The sequence below is a fragment of the Giraffa tippelskirchi genome, chromosome 10 (assembly GCF_054371585.1).
Source record: "Giraffa tippelskirchi isolate mGirTip1 chromosome 10, T2T-mGirTip1v1.2.pri, whole genome shotgun sequence".
Taxonomy (NCBI): domain Eukaryota; kingdom Metazoa; phylum Chordata; class Mammalia; order Artiodactyla; family Giraffidae; genus Giraffa; species Giraffa tippelskirchi.
Genome location: NC_137284.1, coordinates 41,141,915 through 41,162,446, shown reverse-complemented (window position 1 = coordinate 41,162,446; position 20,532 = coordinate 41,141,915). Strand labels below are relative to the sequence as shown.

Here is a 20,532-nt window from a genome sequence, read left to right as displayed (position 1 = left end):
GGTATAATATTATTATGGTACAGTATTATGTATAATATTACAAATACTGAGTTGTAAAATCAATTTACTGAATGCTTGATATTATCTGCTTGGGGCTGTGCTAAAATACATTATATGCATTTTTTTAATATTCACAATAACTCTTTGAAGCAATTATTGTCAGCCTTAATTTTCTGATGAGGAAATTGTGGCTTAAATATGTAAATATACTCTGACCAACCTCTATAAACTAACATGTAGGAGAAGAAGATTACAAAACCTAGTTATCTTGCTCTTAGAAAACTTCTTCCCCAAATACCCAACTAGTAGTTTGGTAAGAGTCATAATCTTCCCTTGTAGCTATGGGAGCTGCCCATGTGGGTATCACACCCTGTATTCTGTGTCTGTACCAAATGAAAGTCAGGAAATAGTGATATTGAATGTCTGTTTTAAGAAGAAAGGGGAGTCAAAAGATAGTGATTTGTAGATGCCTTTGGAATGAGTGTATTAGTCTTGTTTTCTTATTAATAACAATCCTCTAGGTTTCTTTAAAGCTTTACAATCTTCAGAGCTTTTCTGGCTTCACACAATGCTTTATGTTAGGGAAGATAGGTATTGTGAGTCCCATTTCGCTTGCTGCTGCTGCTGCTGTCCGACTCTGTGCGACGCCATAGACGGCAGCCCACCAGGCTCCCCCGTCCCTGGGATTCTCCAGGCAAGAACGCTGGAGTGGGTTGCCATTTCCTTCTCCAGTGCATGAAAGTGAAAAGTGAAAGTGAAGCCGCTCAGTCGTGTCTGACTCTTTGCCACCCCATGGACTGCAGCCTACCAGGCTCCTCCGTCCATGGGATTTTCCAGGCAAGAGTACTGGAGTGGGTTGCCATTGCCTTGTGTGATGCTCAAAGGCTAAGCGACTGTCCCAGAGTTGCAGAGCTTGTCCTGTGATGCTTACTCTGCACACAATTTCTAACTGTTGGGTTGGCCAAAAAGTTCATTTGGGTTTTTCTATAAGATAGGAATGCAAAAATCTGAATAAACTTTTTGGCCAACCCAATAAATGTGAGGAGCAGCATGATCTGCATGGAAGGAAGAAGGACCTTCTGGAGTAACTGTGTAGATTGGGTTTTAAAAGGTGACCATGAAAATACATTTGGGTTGGGGGCCTCCAACTTTTGAGGGAGATAAAGTGTGTAGTTCTAGGAGAAAGGTTAGCCTGGGATCAGGGTTATGCCTCCAGCATACAAGCAAAATTGTCATGGTTTCCAAATTCTAAATAGTATCTTCTGTTCATATTATATTATGTAAAAGTAAATTGTGAACAACACATGTGGTATGACCATATTTAAAAATATGTACATGTACATATTTTACATTGGTTATACATTTTGTATATGTATATTATGCATGCATATTGTATGCATTAAAAATACCTAGGGTTCTCATATTTTTAAAACAAATATTAGACTGGTATATTTTTTACTAAAATACTCCAGATTTACTTGAGCTTTTACTTCTCTTTCTTCTTCCTTTAGAGAAAGATATTGTATATATACAATATATATTTTTTGTGGGCCCAGAAGGATATATGAAACAATAAACTACTTGTTAATGGTACTTATACCCTTGATAGTGGCTTGAGGGTAGGGTCCTGACATTACTTTCCCTTTTATTTTATACTTTACTCTTGTTTCAGTAAGTTGCAGTGAGCATCTGTTGCCTTTTATTCATTTTTCTTTACACTTTGTTATTTCAAATACAGATTAATTATCATTGCTGTATTATTACTGTAATGTGTCAAATAAGCAGTGAGGCAGGATATAAAGAGTCCTATAACACAAGTATTTCTTAAAGCGTATTTCAAAAATTCTCCATTAGACCTGGCTTTGGATTTCTGGACCTTTGTGCCTATATTGTGCTGAAAGGCTTTACAGGTGTATCCGGAGCAATAAGCCAGTCACCATCATCTCAGTCACACGTCATCCGTCAGATGTCATGGAAATCCGAATGGTCAAAGAAAATTTTAAAGCAAGACCTGGCCAGGTGAGTCAATGTCCAGCAACTTTTAAATTACCCTTTATCTGTTTTTTTCAAAATTAGCATTATTAAGATATTTGAACTTCTTTCTTGGTCATTTAAAAATTGTTTGTTGCCTTTTAGTATATTATTCTACACTGTCCCAGTGTGTCTGCATTAGAAAACCATCCATTTACTCTCACAATGGTAAGAAACTTGTTTTTTGATTTTCTAATGTTTAGAATGAAATGCATCTTTCTCTTTTGTGTGTGTATGCACTCCACCTCATTCTAAAAATCATTCAAGGCTGTCACAATATCCTTAATGTTTAAGTAAACCATCTTTTTACAAGAAATATAATTACTTATACAGAAACTTCGTAACTATTAATTATTTTCTAAAAATTTAAACTTCAGGAAGTAGTCTGTTTAATTTATGAAATCTTTCTGATTCAACATACAGAAAATTTCCTGTATATTTGGACTCTTCCTTTTATAAAATATGCACCAAATTATAAAGTGTGCATGATTTTCTTTAGATTAAATTTAAGGAAATAGAGTACTGTGGGTTGAGATGGAAGCATAAGAAAACGTTTAGAAAAGAAAAAACTCAGTGTAATTGGCATCTAGGCTGTGTATGGAGAAGGAAAAGGAAAATAAAGTCAGAAAAATAAAATAGAACAAATAATGCAGGGAAATCTAGCTAAATCGGTATCATCAAATATTGTTAGCCCATTCCCTGATGTTATTTTTTGCCTTATACAAATGACATGAGCCCATTATGGAAAAAGTAAATAATTCAGAAGCATATAGGATCACATCATAACTTTTCCTCATTTCCCCGCTCCCAAGTCCTGTTCTTGAGTTTGGCAAATAGTCTTGCAGATATTTCCTTACATTCTTTGGCATTTATGGGTGTTTGCCATTCATTTGGACTTCCGTGGTAGGTCAGATTGTAAAGCATCTGCCTACAATGTGGAAGACCCGGGTTCAATCCCTGGGTTGGGAAGATCCTCTGGAGAAGGAAATGGCACCCCACTCCAGTACTCTTGCCTGGAAAATCCCATGGACGGAGGAGCCTGGTAGGCTACAGTGCGTGGGGTCATTCATTTGCTGGATCCCTTGTCTTAAAGTTTTCTTTTTTCACTCACCAATAGGTCATGGACAACTTTCCATGTTACTGTATTTGTAAATGCCTCATTGTTTTTAATCACTGTATGTCACAGTAGAAACACAGTGTAATTTATTTAATATTTTCCATCGATGATGGAAGTTAAGATTTTATTGAGTTTCTAACGAAAGTAACTGAGACAGGGACCACATGTTTACATGTTAGAATTGAACAAATTATGGGGGGAGGTCCAGAAAAACAGCGTGTTGCCATGCTAAGGTTTAGAGATGGAGTTCTGCTGGGATTGGCTGTGCTGTGTGCAGGTCGCTTCAGTCGTGTCCAACTCTTTGTGACCCCATGGACTGTAGCCCTCCAGACCCCTCTGTCCATGGGATTTTCCAGGCAAGAATACTGGAGTGGGTTATCATGACCTTCTCCAGGACATCTGCCCAACCCAGGATCAAACCCATGTCTCTTACATCTCCTGCACTGGCAGACAAGTTCTTTATCACTAGCACAACCTGGAAAGCCCTTATTGGAACCACTGTTAAATGTGATGTATTATTCAAGTTGAAAACTTGGAAACCTTGGCCAAGTTACTTCATCTTTTCTGTACATTCATTTCTTAGTGTAATATTATTATAAAAACAGTAGCTATTCACACACACCTTATGAGTTCAGATGAACTATTACAAATAAAGCATGTAGAACACAACCTGGAATGTGAAAAGTATCAAGTATATGTCAATATATGTTAGCAAGTATTATAATTCTTATCTGCAGTGTGAATTTGCCCCTTGAGAGCATGTACTTGTGAAGATGGCTAGGCCAGAAACATTTGTATTTAAGGAATAACACAAACCAAGAGAAAGTGTCAAATGTTTAAAGAAAAAGCAGGAGTTATTTATCCAATCCCTTATGATTATACGTGGAGATGAAGACTAGATTCAAGGGATTAGATGTGGTAGAGAGCGTCTGAGGAACTATGGATGGAAGTTCATAATATTGAACAGGAGGCAGTGACTAAAACCATCCCAAAGAAAAAGAAATGCAAAAAGGCAAAGTGGTTGTCTGAGGAGGCTGAATAGCTGAGGAAAGAAGAGAAGAGAAAGGCAACGAAGTAAAGGAAAAGTATACCCAACTGAAAACAGAGTTCCAGAGAATAGAAGGAGAGATAAGAAAGCCTTCTTAAGTGAACAGTGCAAAGAAATAGAGGGAAACACAGAATGGGAAAGACTTCTCTTTTTAGAGATCTCTTCTAGAAAACTGGAGATAGCAAGGGAACATTTCATTCAAGGATGGGCATGATAAAGGACAGAAATGATAAGGACCTAACATAAGCAAAAGGTATTACGTAGAGGTGGCAAGAGTACACAGAAGAACTATACAGAAAGATGTTAATGACCTGGATAACCATGATGGTGTGATCACTCACCTAGAACCAGACATCCTGAAGTGTGAAGGCAACTGGACCTTAGGAAGCATTACTGTGCACAAAGCTAGTGGCAGTAATGGAATTCCAGCGGAGCTATTTAAAATCCTAAAAGATGATGCTGTTAAAGTGCTGCATTCAATATGTCAGCAAATTTGGAAAACTCAACAGTGGCCACAGGACTGGAAAAGGTCAGTTTTCATTCCAGTTCTAAAGAAGAGCACTGCCAAAGAATGTTAAAACTATTGTTCTGCACTCTATCAATTACCAAATTGTGTTCAAGGACAGAAGAGCCTGGCGGGCTACAGTCCACAGGTCCACAAAAAATTGGACAAGACTGAACAACTAACACTTTCACTTTCTTTCAGCAAGGTAAAGCTCAGAATCCTTGAAGCTAGTCTTAGCAGCACATGAACCAAGAACTTGCAGGTGTACAAGCTGAGTTTAGAAAAGGCAGAGGAACCAGAGTCAAATTGTAAACATTTGTTGGAACACAGAGAAAGGAAAGGAGTTCCAGAAAAACATCTACTTCTGCTTCATTGACAATAGCCTGTGACTGTGTGGATCAGTTAAAACTGAAAAATTTTTTAAGAGATGGGAATGCCAGACCAACTTATCTGTCTTCTAAAAAACCTGTATGCAGGTCACGAAGCAGCAGTTAGAACAGGACATGGAACAACAGACTGGTTCCAAGTTGGGAAAGGAGTACGTCAAGACTGTATATTGTCACCCTGTTTATTTAACTTATATTCAGAATACATCATTAAAAAAACTGGGCTGTATGAATGACAAGCTGGAATCAAGATTGCTGGGAGAAATATCAACAACCTGAAATATGATACCACTCTAACGGCAAAAAGTGAAAGGAACTAAGGAGTCTCTTGATGAGGGTGAAACAAGAGATTTGGCTTAAAATTCAGCATTTAAAAAATGAAGATCTTGGCATTTGGTCCCATCACTTCATGGCAAGTAGAAGGGGGAAAAGTAGAAACAGTGACAGATTTTCTTTTGTTGATCTCCAAAATCATTGCCAATGGTGACTGCAACCATGAAATTGAAAAGGCACTTTCTCCTTGGAAGAAAAGCTATGACAAACCTAGACAGCATATTAAAAATCAGAGACATCACTTTGCTGACAAAGGCCCATATAGTCAAAGCTATGGTTTTTTCCAGTAGTCATGGATGTGAGAGTTGGACCATATAGAAGACTGAGTGCTGAAGAATTGATGCCTTCAAACTGTGGTGCTAGAAAAGACTCTTGAGAGTCCCTTAGACAGCAGAGAGATCAAACCAATCCATCCTAAAGGAAATCAGTCCTGAATATTCATTGGAATATTCATTCAGCTGAAGCTGAAACTCCAATACTTTGGCCACTTGATGCGAAGAACTGACTCATTGGAAAAGACCCTGATGCTGGGAAAGATTAAAGGCAAAAGGAGAAGAGGGCGGCAGAGGATGAGATGGTTAGGTAGCACCACCAACTCAATGGATATGAATTTGAGCAAACTCTGGGAGATAGTGAAGGATGAGGAAGCCTGGTGTACTGCAGTCCACTGGTCTCAAAGTGTCAGACACGACTTAGTGAATGACGAACAACATGTACATGAAGAATTAAATATGTTTCGTTTGAGATCCCAAGGTGTAGAAATATGACTAAAAGGTACAAAGTTTTGTTGTTATTGTTCAGTTGCTCAGTCCTGTCCAACTCTTTGTGACCCCATGGACTATAGCTCGCCAGGCTCCTCTATCCATGGGATTTCCCAGACCAGAATATTGGAGTGGGTTACCATTTCCTTCTCTATCAGAGTGCGTTGGATGAGGCAGAAAGGGTGAATGCCTGGGATTCTGTATCCATTATAGTTTTTATTCTTTCTTGCTTTCTTCAATTAAGACAAGATTTTTCCTTATTCCTTCTGCTGCTTTTAGGCCACTTCTTCAGTTCTCTTTAAGGAACGTGTTTCTCTGAAGATTCTCTAAGAAAAACAAGGGGAAAAGGACCTAAAATAGTTTGGAAAATAGTAGTTAATATATATCACTTAAAAATTCACGATGTCTTTTACCCTGTTACTGGTTTTCAAACATTCTTTAATAAATAGTCCCATTAAATTTTATTCATCCATTTATTTAACCCATTTTTACTTTCTTACTCTAAATTCTTTGTCTAAACTAATCTCTTTGCCCTGGGAACTAATTGCTGCGTCTTCCACTTATTCACACTCCAAATACCACACATTCTCTTGACCTTTTCCTCTTCTAAGACACTGCCTATTTTCTTCAACAATTAGTGCCATTAAATTGCTTGTTTAATGTCTGTCTCTCAGATTTTAACAATCTGCCTGCAAGGCAGGAGACCCAAATTCAATCTCTGGGTTAGGAAGATCCCCTGAAGAAGTGCATGGCAACCCACAACAGTATTCTTGCCTGAAGAATCCCTCAGACAGAGGACCCTGGCAAGCTACAGGCCATGGGGTTACAAAGAATCGGACAGAACTGAATGACTAGCATTTCCTCCTAGACCGTAAGGTTCAGGAGCCCTTTGAAGGATACATTCATAGTTCAGTGTCTGGTACACAGAGTAACACAATATAAATCTGTTGAAAGAGTGAAAAACACTTAATATGTAGTCAGTGTTAGGGACTTACCTTGAGAAATATTTAAAAGATGGATTATCTTTTCCTCTCATCTCTTACTTGAAAGGTAAAGGCAGAGCAAAGAAAAAGAGGATTTAAGATGAAGCAAGAAATGCTATGGCTGACATGACTCTCAGTCAAAGAGCCAGCTTCCAGTCAGATTCTGAGTCTAATCTTTAAGGTCATGATGACTATTTACCTTAAGCTACGAAGAAGAGTGGGAAATGTACTTGTGACAAAGGTGGCTGGGGAAGAACCACCAAAGACAAATGCAAACAATTTGCTGAGAACATCTGGTCAGAGTCAGCAGATCATTTTTCACTTCTACTGCCCCGTTCTCAGGGCTAACAATGGAAAATTACTTGTTCCTAATTTCTGTTGGTAATTTGACATTTTGAACTATGATGCTGGAGAAGACTCTTGAGAGTCCCTTGGACTGCAAGGAGATCAAACCAGTCAGTCCTAAAGGAAATCAAACTTGAATATTCATTGGAAAGACTGATGCTGAAGGTAAAGCTCCAATACTTTGGCCACCTGATGAGATGAGCCTATTCATTGGAAAAGACCCTGATGCTTGGAAAGACTTAAGGCAGGAAAAGGGGGCGACAGAGGATGAGAAGGTTGGATGGCATTACCAACTCAATGAACATCACTTTGAGCAAACTCCGGGAGATGCTGAAGGACAGGGAAGCCTGGTGTGCTGCAGTGGGGTCACAAAGAATTGGACGTGACTGAGTGACTGAACAGCATTTGCCAAATGCTCTCAGTATTTCTTAGGTTTGCCTTGCAGCCTGTAGGTCAAAATAGATCTTGACTTTGAAAGTGTATGTTTTATATTCACATCCATCCTTACTTTAAACATCATTTTTTTTCATATGTTTTGATTATGCCCTATTAAACCTCAATTTAAGGTTTGATTGTTTTAAAAATAATTATATCTCATAGATATTATAAATTGCAACAGTAGTTGGTTTCCAAAAGAATTTTCAAGGCAAAGGAAGATTCTTTTCATCAGACCATCTGTGTACCACACATTTTGTGTAGGCTTAGGAAACAGCTTATAGCCCTCCCAAATTTGGGATTTGCTAGCTGGCTCACTCGTACCATCCCCTAAGGGAGTTTCTGTCTTCATAAAAAGGAAAAGAGGTGAATCATCTTGCTGCCTGGAAATGAATTTGAGTAAACCAAAAACATTTCTGGGCTAAATTTTACATTATACTATTATGTTAATTTACTGTCTTTTCCTGCCATTTCCTTCTTTTGTTCAATTACTTCTGTTTGGCACTTACATGTAAAATGCATGCTTTTCAAGCATTTTCACTGGCTAGTTCCATTATGGGTTCCTTTGAAATCAAACAAAGCAAAATAAAGTGACTTCCCATATGCCAAATCCCACTAAAATTTTATACACATCTTGTCTTTGTCGAGGATAACAGTACCTACTAATTAAATGCCTAAGCAGATCCTTCTTAAACTTTGAAAATATTACATTATTTAATTCTTCTAAAATTCCAAAGATGTGTATTGTTAACTCTATATGATGCAGAAAATAATGTGACTTGAAGATATCAAATAACATCATTGATTAGTGACACAGGCAAGACAGAAACACAGACCTGCCTGGCTGAAGGTGTGTTGTCAGCTATTCTACCCTGGCTGTCTCCTGCCTCACACCTGGCCATATTCAGTGCATTCCTGTTTCTAAAAATCCTGTTGCTTTAGGACATACCTGTTGGAGTCAACAAAAAATAATTATTGTTTTAAAGAGAAATTTACTGAAACTATAAAAATGTATTTTCAGGAGAAATATGCAATTGAAAGTTTTATATTGTCCACACTACTAAGCTCTTCTAATATTGTGGAAAGTTGAAAGTCAAATAAATTCCCCTGCTAGAAAACTGTAATACTTACTTTAATATAGTGTGCCAATATAAGGAAAATTCAAATATATAAAATATACATTGGTCACAAATTCAAGTTGCTTGAATTTCATCTAATTTTTAAAATGGAGATTCAGTTCAGTTCAGTTTAGTTGCTCAGTTGTGTCCAACTCTTTGCAACCCCATGAACCACAGCACACCAGGCCTCCCTGTCCATCACCAACTCCTGGAACCTACTCAAACTCATGTCCATTGTGTCGGTGATGCCATCCAACCATCTCATCCTCTGTCGTCCTCTTCTCCTCCCACCTTCAATCTTTCCCAGCATCCGGGTCTTTTCCAGTGTGTCAGTTCTTCACATCAGGTGGCCAAAGTATTGGAGTTTCAGCTTCAACGTCGGTCGTTCCGATGAATATTCGGGACTGATTTCCTTCAGGATGGACTGGTTGGATCTCCTTGCAGTCCAAGGGACTCTCAAGAGTCTTCTCCAACACCACAGTTTAAAAGCATCAATTCCTTGGTGCTCTCTTTATAGTTCAACTTTCCCATCCATACATGATTACTGGAAAAACCATAGCTTTGACTAGATGGATCTTTGTTGGCAAAGTAATGTCTCTGATTTTTAATATGCTGTCTAGGATGGTGGTAGCTTTTCTTCCAAGGAGCAAGTGTCTTTTATTTCATGTCTGCAGTCACACAATCTGCAGTGATTTTGGGGCCCCCCAAAATAAAGTCTGTCACTGTTTCCATTGTTTCCCCTTCTATTTGCCATGAAGTGATGGGACCAGATGCCATGATCTTAGTTTTACGAATGTTGAGTTTTAAGGCAAATTTTTCATTCTCCTCTTTCAATTTCATCAAGAAACTCTTTCGTTCTTCTTCACTTTCTGTCATAAGGGTGGTGTCATTTGTGTATCTGAGGTTATTGATATTTTTCCTGGTAATCTTGATTCCAGCTTTGCTTCATCCAGCCTGGCATTTCTCCTGATGTACTCTGCATATAAGTTAAATAAGCAAGGTGACAATAGACAGCCTTGACGTACTCCTTTCCTAATTTGGAACAGTCTGTTGCTCCATGTCCAGTTCTAACTGTTGCTTCTCGAACTGCATACAGATTTCTGAGGAGGCAGGTCAGGTGGTCTGGTATTCTTATCTCTTTAAGAATTTTCAACAGTTTGTTGTGATCCACACAGTCAAAGGCTTTGGCGTAGTCAATAAAGCAGAAATAGATGTTTTTCTGGAACTCTCTTACTTTTTCGATGATCCAGTGAATGTTGGCAATTTGATCTCTGGTTCCTCTGCCTTTTCTAAAACCAGCTTGAACATCTGGAAGTTCATGGTTCATACACTGTTGAAGCCTGGCTTGGAGAATTTTGAGCATTACTTTGCTAGCATGTGAGGTGAGTGCAATTGTGTGGTAGTTTGAGCATTCTTTGACATTGCCCTTCTTTGGGGTTGTAATGAAAACTGACCTTTTCCAGTCCTATAGCTACTGCTGGTTCTTCCAGATTTGCTGGCATATTGAGTGCAGCACTTTTACAGCATCATCTTTTAGGATTTGAAATAGCTCCACTGGAATTCCATCACCTCCACTAGCTTTGTTCGTAGTGATGCTTCCTAAGACCCACTTGACATCACATTCCAGGATGTCTGGCTCTAGGTGAGTGAGCACACCATCGTGATTATCTGGGTCATGAAGATCTTTTTTGTACAGTTCTTCTGTCTATTCTTGCCACCTCTTCTTAATATCTTCTGCTTCTGTTAGGTCCATGCTATTTCTGTCCTTTATTGTGCTCATCTTTGCATGGAATGTTCCCTTGGTATCTCTAATTTTCCTGAAGAGATCTCTAGTCTTTCCCATTCTGTTGTTTTCCTCTGTTTCTTTGCATTGATCACTGAGGAAGGCTTTCTTATCTCTCCTTACTATTCTTTGGAACTCTGCATTCAAATGGGTATATCTTTCTTTTCTCCTTTGCCTTTCGCTTCTCTTCTTTTCTCAACTATTTGTAAGGCCTCCTCAGAGAACCATTTTACCTTTTTGCATTTCTTTTCCATGGGGATGGTCTTGATCCCTGCCTCCTGTACAATGTCACAAACCTCTGTCCATAGTTCATCAGGAACTCTATCTATCAGATCTAATTCCTTGAATCTGTTTGTCACTTCTGCTGTATAATCATAAGGGATTTGATTTAGGTCATACCTGAATGGTCTAGTGATTTTCCCTACTTTCTTCAATTTAAGTCTGAATTTGGCAATAAGGAGTTCATGATCTGAGCCACAGTCAGCTCCCGTTCTTGTTTTTGCTGACTGTATAGAGCTTCTCCATCTTTGGCTGCAAAGAATAAAATCAATCTGATTTCAGCATTGACCATCTGGTGATGTCCATGTGTAGAGTCTTCTCTTGTGTTGTTGGAAGAGAATGTTTGCTATGACCAGCGTGGTCTCTTGGCAAAACTCTGTTAGCCTTTGACCTGCTTCGTTTTGAATTCCAAGGCCAAATTTTCCTGTTACTCCAGGTAACTCTTGGCTTCCTACTTTTGCATTCTAGTCCCCTGTAATGAAGAGGATATCTTTTTTGAGTGTTAATTCTAGAAGGTTTTGTAAGTCTTCATAAAATGGAGATTACGCTTTTACAACTAAAAATGCGAAAAAGTTGGTGCAAAGATAAGGTACAGAAGCACTGTAGTATTTTTCATAATTTCAGTCAAAATAAAGCTAAGTTTTGAGCACTGGTTTAATAGAAACCCAAAGATTGGAGTTTTCATTGCTTAAAGTGCTTCATCATTTCTTATACTTGATATTGACTTTGCTACATAAAGAAGGCATGCTAATTTGGTGGGTCTTTTCAGAATGTTGTGATTGTTTTTTGCTATAGCACTTGCTTTCTCTCAAGGTACAACCAGCAGGCATGTGTTTGGTTACTAAAGTTGATGGAGATCAGAGGGTGTTGTGTAGACCATAGATTTTGGAATCCTGAACAACGTGGATTAGATCCACCACTTATTAGTACTATGATCTTGGGCAAGATAATTAACACACTTATCCTCTGTTTACCTCTTTATAAAACATGGATAATAATAATGTTTTTTATTATCATTATAATGAGCTCGACATTCAAAAAACTAAGATCATGGCATCTAGTCTCGTCACTTCTTGGCAAATAAGTGGGGAAAAAATGGAAACAGTGACAGACTTTATTTTCTTGGGCTCCAAAATTACTGCAGACGGTGACTACAGCCAAGGAATTAGAAGACGCTTGCTCCTTGGAATAAAAGCTATGACCAACCTAGACAGCATATTAAAAAGCAGAGATATTACTTTGCCAACAAAGATCTGTCTAGTCAAAACTGTGGTTTTTCCAGTAGTCATTTATGGATGTGAGAGTTGGACTATAGAAAGCTGAGCGCCAGAGAATTGACGCTTTGAACTGTGGTGTTGGAGAAGACTCTTGAGAGTCCCTTGGACTGCAAGGAGATCCAACCAGTCCATCCTAAAGGAAATCAGTCCTGAGTATACACTGGAAGGACTGATGTTGAAGCTGAAACTCCAATACTTTGGCCACCTGATGTGAAGAGGACTCGTTTGAAAAGACCCCAATGCTGGGAAAGATTGAAGGTGGGAGGAGAAGGGGACGACAGAGGATGAGATGTTTGGATGGCATCACCGACTCAATGGACATGAGTATGATCCAACTCTGGGAGATAGTGAATGCAGGGGAAACCTGTTCTGCTGCAGTTCATGGGGTCTCAAAGAGTTGGACATGACTGAGTGACTGAACAACAGTGTAGCTCTGAATATGAATTTAAAAGATATAACCAAGTGCTAAGTGTGGTGCTTGGTACACAGTAAGTTCTCAGTCAGTTAGAAATTGTTATGATTTTTTTTTCTGATAATAGCTGGCCAGTCAAGACAGAATTAAATTGAATGTTTTTTTGCTTCTTTCTCCATCATGAGCTAACTGGTTGAACTGTGACCACAGAGTGGTTTAGAAACAGTCATTTGAAGGGCTGGTGGTGCCTCTCGTGGTTTACTAGCCCTTAGGATGGAATGTTTCAGGTTGGGTTTCCAGGGAAACAGATTGAGAGGAGAGATTTGCACGCCATAAATTTGTCAGGGCGTGTGCTTAGATCAAGGGCTTCCTAGGTGGTGCTAGTAAAGATCCTGCCTGGCAATGCAGGAGATATAAGACACATGGGTTTGATCCCTGGGTCAGGAAGATTCCCTGAAGGAGGGCATGCCAAGCCACTCCAGTATTCTTGCCTGGAAAATCCCATGGACAGAGGAGCCTGTTGGGCTACAGTCCATGGGGTTGCAAAGATTTGCTCATGACTTGGATGACTTAGTGTGCCCGCACACACAGGCACAGGTCCACGTGTGGTAAGGAGTGAGGGACAGATGAGGCAAGATAAAAGTTCAGCTGTGATGTAGATGTGACAGAGGCCTCAACAGGTCACAGAGGAGCTCTGGGAGGAAAATGATAGTCCTGAACTACCCTTTCTTGAAGTCAGGAGGACAAATCCTTGTACTCCCAAATTACAGTCCTTGGATTTGATGCTTGGACATGGGTGGAGAAGCTTTCTGCTTTGAATGGTGATTCCTCGGGAGAGTCTCAGAAGTGAACTCAGCAGGCAACACTTTTAGCAGCTAGGAGACAGGCGAGATGAGAGTTTTAATCCTGAAAACTGGCCAGAGGGAGAAGGGAGGAGGACCTGAACAGTGCAGCAGTTTCCACTATACGTGACACTTAGATGTTGTTGTTGTTCAAGTTCCAAGTCATGCACAACTCTCTGCAACCCCATGAACTGCAGCACACCAGGCCTCCTCATCCCTCACCATCTCTCAGAGTTTGCCCAAGTCCATGTCCATTGAGTCAGTGATGCCATGCAACCATCTCATCCTCTGTCACCCTCTTCTCCTCTGCCTTCAGTCTTTCCCTGTGTGAGGGTCTTATCCAATGAATTGGATCTTCACATCAGGTGGCCAAAGTATTGGAGCAATGCAGGAGACATTTGATCCCTGGGTCGAGAAGATCCTCTGAGGAAGGAAAGGGCAACCCACTCCAGTATTGTTGCCTGGAGAATTCCATGGACAGAGGAGCCTGGGGGGCTATAGTCCATAGGGTCGCAAAGAGTCAGACACAACTGAGTGACTAGCAGATAGATATATTTAAATTTATGTATGTATATATGTTTTTATAACTATAAATATGTAAAAAATGTATTAAAATATACCTTTTGTGAGATAATTCTATTTTTAAAACTTAAACTTGAGAGACATAAATTCTAGTTTATCAAAAATTCTTGAACTTTAGAAATTTGTAGTACAAACAGCAGATTTACTTGTTTCTTTGGCTGCTGTGGGGGAAGGAGGTACCTAAAGCATAAATTATTTAAAGGATCAAAGAAACCAAAGTAACACAGTTGATGACAAAGTTGAAGTCAAAATTCAAGTTTTCTGGTTCTTCTTCATCTTTCAGTCTTTATTGGCTTAAAATCTTGGGTATAATTCTCATTTTATTTTTGACCAAGTAGTTGATCTCTTAAGTGTTTTCTAACTGTGCTCTGTAATTACCAAAGTTTGGATTTTCTACCAAAACAAATGCATTAAGGAATGCTCTCATCTAATTTGAAGCATAAATCAGAGATAGTTTTAAAACGCCTAAACTTAAGAAAGCATGAAACCTATTGCTTACTACTGAGTGTAACATCTCTTAGTATTTAACTGAAGTAGATATTAATTATTATTAATTTTATGTGAATTCTCAAATAATATAGAATATAAGTTTTACAGTAGTAATTGATTGAATATTTCATAACATCTCTATATCATTTCATTATTGTTTTTATCCAAAATTACACATGTGCTTTCCTGACATCTGTATTCTAAGTTGTATGATTCATTATTTTTAAGCTTGGATAACCTGATTTCCGATATTTTTCCATGAGTCACAGGAAAGTCTAGTTGTTAGTTTGTTATTGTCTGTACTTTTACATAGCATGCCTGCATTTCCCATCATTTTTCTGCTTTTTTTTTTGTTTTTCATCTTTCATCCAGTCACTTGGGTTTAGTCTTTCCAATTTGCAGTGAAAACCAGGCAAGAATGGCCATGGATTTCTTAAGACTGGCAAACCATTTTTTTTTTTATTATTTATTTAATTCCATGGATTTAAATAGAACCAGAAAGTCTGCATCAGTTGTTTTGATCTTAGGTATTGGTCTCATCTATTTGACTCTTAAAAATTGCTTTTCTCTAGGGTTTAACAAATCTTTTGCTTAGATACATTAGAAACTCAACTGAGATAGATGATAGATTAGCAAGGCAACAGTGTGTCTTAAACACAGAGCAGGCACAGTGACAGGAATCTCTCAAGACGGTCACTAGTGTTCAGGAAACATAAAGGGTATCTGAATTCTCTGAAAAGTTGACATTATCTAATTGTTCTAGTTTGACTTTTTTCCTGGAGAAAATATTCTTTCGGTGCCTGATATGAGCCTGTATGATATATGAACTCAAATATGTCAGTGTATTCAGAGCAAACCTGTTGTTTAATATTAAACTTGACTTATTCAACTGGTATTTTTGAATGCTTCCTTTTACTTAGGAACCAAAGAGAAAATGATCGATAAGAGCTTTTCTTAAGATCTCCTTTCAGCTACTGCCCCATTTCTCACTTCTTTAATTCTTCTCCTCTTATTCTCTCTTAAATCCACCAACTTTTGCCCATACCACTCTACTTAAACATTTTTGAGGTCAACGGTGTGCATGTTATTTCTAGGTCCAAAGGTCATTTCCCAGTCCTCAATTGGATTGACCTTTCAGCACCATTTCGCCCAGCTGATCGCTTCTTTATTGACACAGCTTTCATTTTGCTTCCAGGATATTCACTCACCTGGTTTGTGTCCTAGGTTTCCAGGTACTTTTATTCAGTTTTTCTTGTTTTGGCTGTTCCTCATAATCCCATGGCCTTTAAATATAAGAACACTCCAGTGTCCATTCCTTGAATTTCTTTTCCTCTCCAGTTAGATTCATTTCTCTGATGGTCTTATCTAATCTTATCTTGATGTGTCTGTACTATCATCTTCCAAATTTATATTTCCAGCCCAGGCCCCATCTCTGAAATTCAAGAACCTATATCCAATTGTCTACCAGGAACTTCCACTTGGATGTCTAACAGACATCTTAAATTAACATTTCTAAAATTGAACTAATCTTTGGCCTTTCAACTTATTCCACCCACCATCTTATCCTACTTCAGTTAATAGCAGCTCAGTTGTCCAGGTTGCTCAAGTTGAAAATCTGGACATTGTTCTTGACTTTCATCATATTTTTTTAAAGCATAGTCAACAATCCATCCACAGATTTTCTTGGTTCTACCTCCAAAATATATTCACCATTTCTGTGGCTGTCACCCAGGTCCTGTCTGCCACCATCTTGATAGCCTCCTGGTAGCTCTCCATCTGTCTACCTTACTCACCTACCATTTAATCTTAACAAGCAGCCAGGGTGACTATTTTGAAGTGAAAACCAGATCATGTCATTTTTCTGTTAAAACACCAGGCAGTTCTCACCTTGAGTTACAGTTGATATCTGTTGACTTGTATCTGTGTGTGTGTGTGTGTGTGTGTGTGTGTGTGTGTGTGTGAGTGAACTGGGGAGGTCAGAGATCAGTGTATCTGGAATACACTAAGACAAAGGAAAGGTGGTAGGAGATAAGGTCAGAGAAGTCAAGAGGAGTCGGATTTGGTAGGTTTATATAACACTGCAAGGGCTTTAGTTTTTACTTTGAGAGAAGAAGGAGCCATTGAGGGTCTCTGCGTGGAGGAAGGACATCACCTGGCTTACTTTTTAACAGGGTCACTCTGGCTGCTGTGTTAAGACGAAGGGAGAAAGGAGCCGAGTAGAGGACCAGTTAGGAGGCTGCTGTGTCTTCCAGCCGGGGTGTGACAATGCTCAGAGTGGAGCTGGTGGCAGTTCCTGATATATTTGAAAGTTAGGGTTAGCAGGATTTCTTGGTAGACTGGGTAAGTGAAGGAAGTAGAAGAGTTAAGGTCTGGTTTGGTTTAGTTTGGTCTGAGCAACTGGAGCTGCATTAACTAAGATAGGGAAGGCTGTGGAGAGAGCAGGTTATGATGAGGATTTGTAGAGCTCAGTTTGGGAGGTGTAAATGTGAAACTGCGCTTGCTCTACTTGTATGAAATCTTTCCTGAGCAAGTGAATGACATCTCAGCGCTCCTTCCTACGGTATGGGTTGTTCCTGCATCCAGAGCCCTTTTTGGCCCACCTCTGCTTGTCCAACTTGTGTTTGGTTTTCAGGGGATAGACTTGCCTGCCTTGTGCTTGGGGTGAGGTAAGCTGGGGGCATCGAGTTATCCCATATACAGACATGGACACTTCTCTCTCTTTTTTTTAATTATAAATCCAAACTCAGCTTTCTCCTATTGTCTCTAAGACTTGAGTTTTCCCAAACTTATGTAAGAAGGATGGACTTTGTTCTCAAGGTGATCCCCTTTTTGAAGATAGTGGGATTTCAGCTTTGAAGTTTGTTTCAGTCAGTTGCCAAACCACCGTCTCATTCACATTTTATCTTTCAAAATATGCTTATACCTCTCCATTGTTGATATTGTTCCCATGTATTGTCTGTATTTTTATATTCCTAAACTATTATCTTAGTGTTTTTTTTTTTTTTTGAGGGAGTTAAGATAAATGCACACATTCCATTGAAGTTAGCAAAAATCTCATTTACATACTTTTCCAGGAGCTTTCTGTTTAATATTTAGCATATTTCTTCATGCAAATATATGACTAAATACTAATTTTTCCTTCAAGTAAAACAGTAAATACTGAAATGTTATATTTGTCAAAATGTTTAGAGTCAAGATGTTACACTAACTGTGATGAATTTTGCACTTCTGGCTCATTATCTCCTGTCTTACTTTTAGAACAGTCCTCATTTGTGAAATTACAGGAGCTCCTCTAACTTTTTAATACTTAAAACATATATGTTAAATGTTTGAATAAATTTTAGAAGAATCGTCCATTGTTGAAGTCCTTATTCACTCCCAGGTTAATTCTCCAGTGTTTCATTAACTGATACTTGAATGCATATCTGCTAAGCATAAGATGCTGTGGAATATATAATGATTTAGAAATAGTTCTTGATCTCAAGACACTTACAGTATATTAATACCAGAAAAAAAATACACAAAATTAAAGAAGTGGAATCATAATAAAGGATGTAAAAGTCAAGTAATTTAGAATTTCAGGGAAGTTAAGAATTTTTGTAGCATGGGAAAACAAGATTTTTTCTTGAAAGTGGTGGCCTTTGAGATAAGTCTTAAAGAATTGCTAATGTTCAGCATGAGAAATGGGAATGAAGTCATTCTAAATAGTATGTGGGGAAATGAAGAGACAAGAAAATGTAATAGTTGATCCATGTTGGTTTGGCTGGATTAGAGTGAATCAAAGAGGAGCAATGGAATATAAAACTGGAAAGGGTTTGGAACAAATGTGGTTGGTCATAGACTGTAGGAAAGAAAGAATATGTGGATTTTCCTATGAAAGTGTTAGTTGCCCAGTCGTGTCCTTCCGACTCTTTGCGACCCCATGGACTGTAGCCTGCCAGGCTCCTCTGTCCATGGAATTCTCCAGGCAAGAATACTGGAGTGGGTTGCCATTCCCTTCTCCAGGGGATCTTCCCCACAGAGGGACTGAACCCAGGTCTCGTGCACTGCAGGCAGATTCTTTATCACCTGAGGCACCAGGGAAACATATAAAATGTATTTTCCTATGCTGCTGCTGCTAAGTCGCTTCAGTCGTGGCCGACTCTGTGCGACCCCATAGACGGAAGCCCACCAGGCTCCCCCGTCCCTGGGATTCTCCAGGCAAGAATATTGGAGTGGGTTGCCATTTCCTTCTCCAATGCATGAAAGTGAAAAGTGAAAGTGAAGTCACTCAGTCGTGTCCGACTCTCAGTGACCCCGTGTACTGCAGCCTACCAGGCTCCTCCATCCATGGGATTTTCCAGGCAAGAGTACTGAAGTGGGGTGCCATTGCCTTCTCCTATAGAAGGACACAAAAGGTTAATCGATAGGAGACTGCTATGATCAGACATTTTCTTTGGTAATATGATTTGTAAGAACTTGAAAGTTGATTGAATTCTGGCAGGAAGAGAAATACCTGGTATTACTCAGAGATTTGAACCTCTTTTCTGGTAGAATGTAGGTTCTATGTCCAGGATGATGGGAATTAGAAAAAGATAATTTGGAAAATAAAATAATAGCGATTTTGTATGTGTTACAATTTAGAGTGAATTTCAGGTGGAAATTATCTAGCAGGCATAGAAAATGTGAAGCTAGAGCTTTGGAAAAGAGATTTAAAAATAAAGATGTGACAATAATGATTAAAGAACATCATATACTGTGATCATTTTCTCTGGTTTAAGATATTTGTTACATTAAAATTTTAATGCTTAGTATAATATGCATTTTAGAATTATTTTTTATTTTTAATTGCAAACCTCTTGATTTAAAAAGAAACCCACTGTGGCTTTTAAATTTCTTTTCCCTGTTGGATAAGTTCTTGTGCAGTGACATCATTTTTACATTTTGTTCTCAAATGTAAGATGGTTATGTAATATCTGTTTATATTTTTGTGGAACAGTTATAAAATCATTAGTCATTTGAGCACATTAGAAACCCAATGCCATTTTGAACAAATAATTTGAAGAAAAGGGTTGTTTTTCTCCAGGATATCAAAGCACACATTCCTCTAGGGCTGTTGTTGCAAATTCTGTCACTTTATCTACTTCTCCTTAAACTAGGTGATAACTATTCTGCTACTTACATTAAGGTCAACGTCAGCCATACTCCATTCTCTTCACCTAGGAAACTTAAGTGAGACTAAAGTAAGGCTCAGCAATGCTTTGATGTTTATATTTTAAATTAAACTTTTAAAATATTTAAAATTATAAACATTAAAAAGCATAATTTTTAAATAAATGTGTATGAAATGCGTTATTTTCTCTGTCTTCAATTTTACCTCCCAGGAGTTAATATTCTTAAAATGTATTACATATTCTCATCAGTGTATTTCTGTGTATTGAGGAAGAATACTAATATCTGTTTTTATTTTAATAATGTGAACTTTATTACATGTATTTTCCTTCAATGTTTTTAACTAAAAACTTGTCATTACCATATTTCTTTATAATGTTCTAAGAGAAGACAACCATAGATATGAATATTATTTATTCCCTTTCAGAAGTTTTCTAAGCAGCTTTAAAAAGACAGTGAAACAACGTTAAAGAATCTCTATACCGCTTTAGACAACATCAATGAATCCAAACACTATTTGTGGAAGGCTACTAACATGTGATTCTAAGATTTTCAGTCATTGTTTCAAAACACACATGCTGAAGTCATTCTGTGTGCTATTCTGTTCTGGCCTCCTTCAAATTTGGGGTGATGTGATTGGGAAAAGACTGTTAAA

At 38.3% G+C, this 20,532-nt stretch overlaps 1 protein-coding gene across 3 annotated transcripts in view; it reads left to right on the top strand.

Moving 5' to 3' along the window:
• The window catches only part of NOX4 (NADPH oxidase 4), a 184,812-nt gene that overhangs the window by 84,281 nt on the left and 79,999 nt on the right, over positions 1–20,532 (top strand). For all 3 annotated transcript variants that reach the window (XR_014066487.1, XM_081533349.1, XM_081533348.1), the window contains exons 10-11: positions 1,855–2,019; positions 2,137–2,199. Coding sequence is in view for 2 of the 3 variants with exons in the window: in XM_081533349.1 (XP_081389475.1) it covers positions 1,855–2,019; positions 2,137–2,199 (228 nt within the window). In the remaining variant the exon portion in view is untranslated. The remainder of the gene's footprint in view (positions 1–1,854; positions 2,020–2,136; positions 2,200–20,532) is intronic.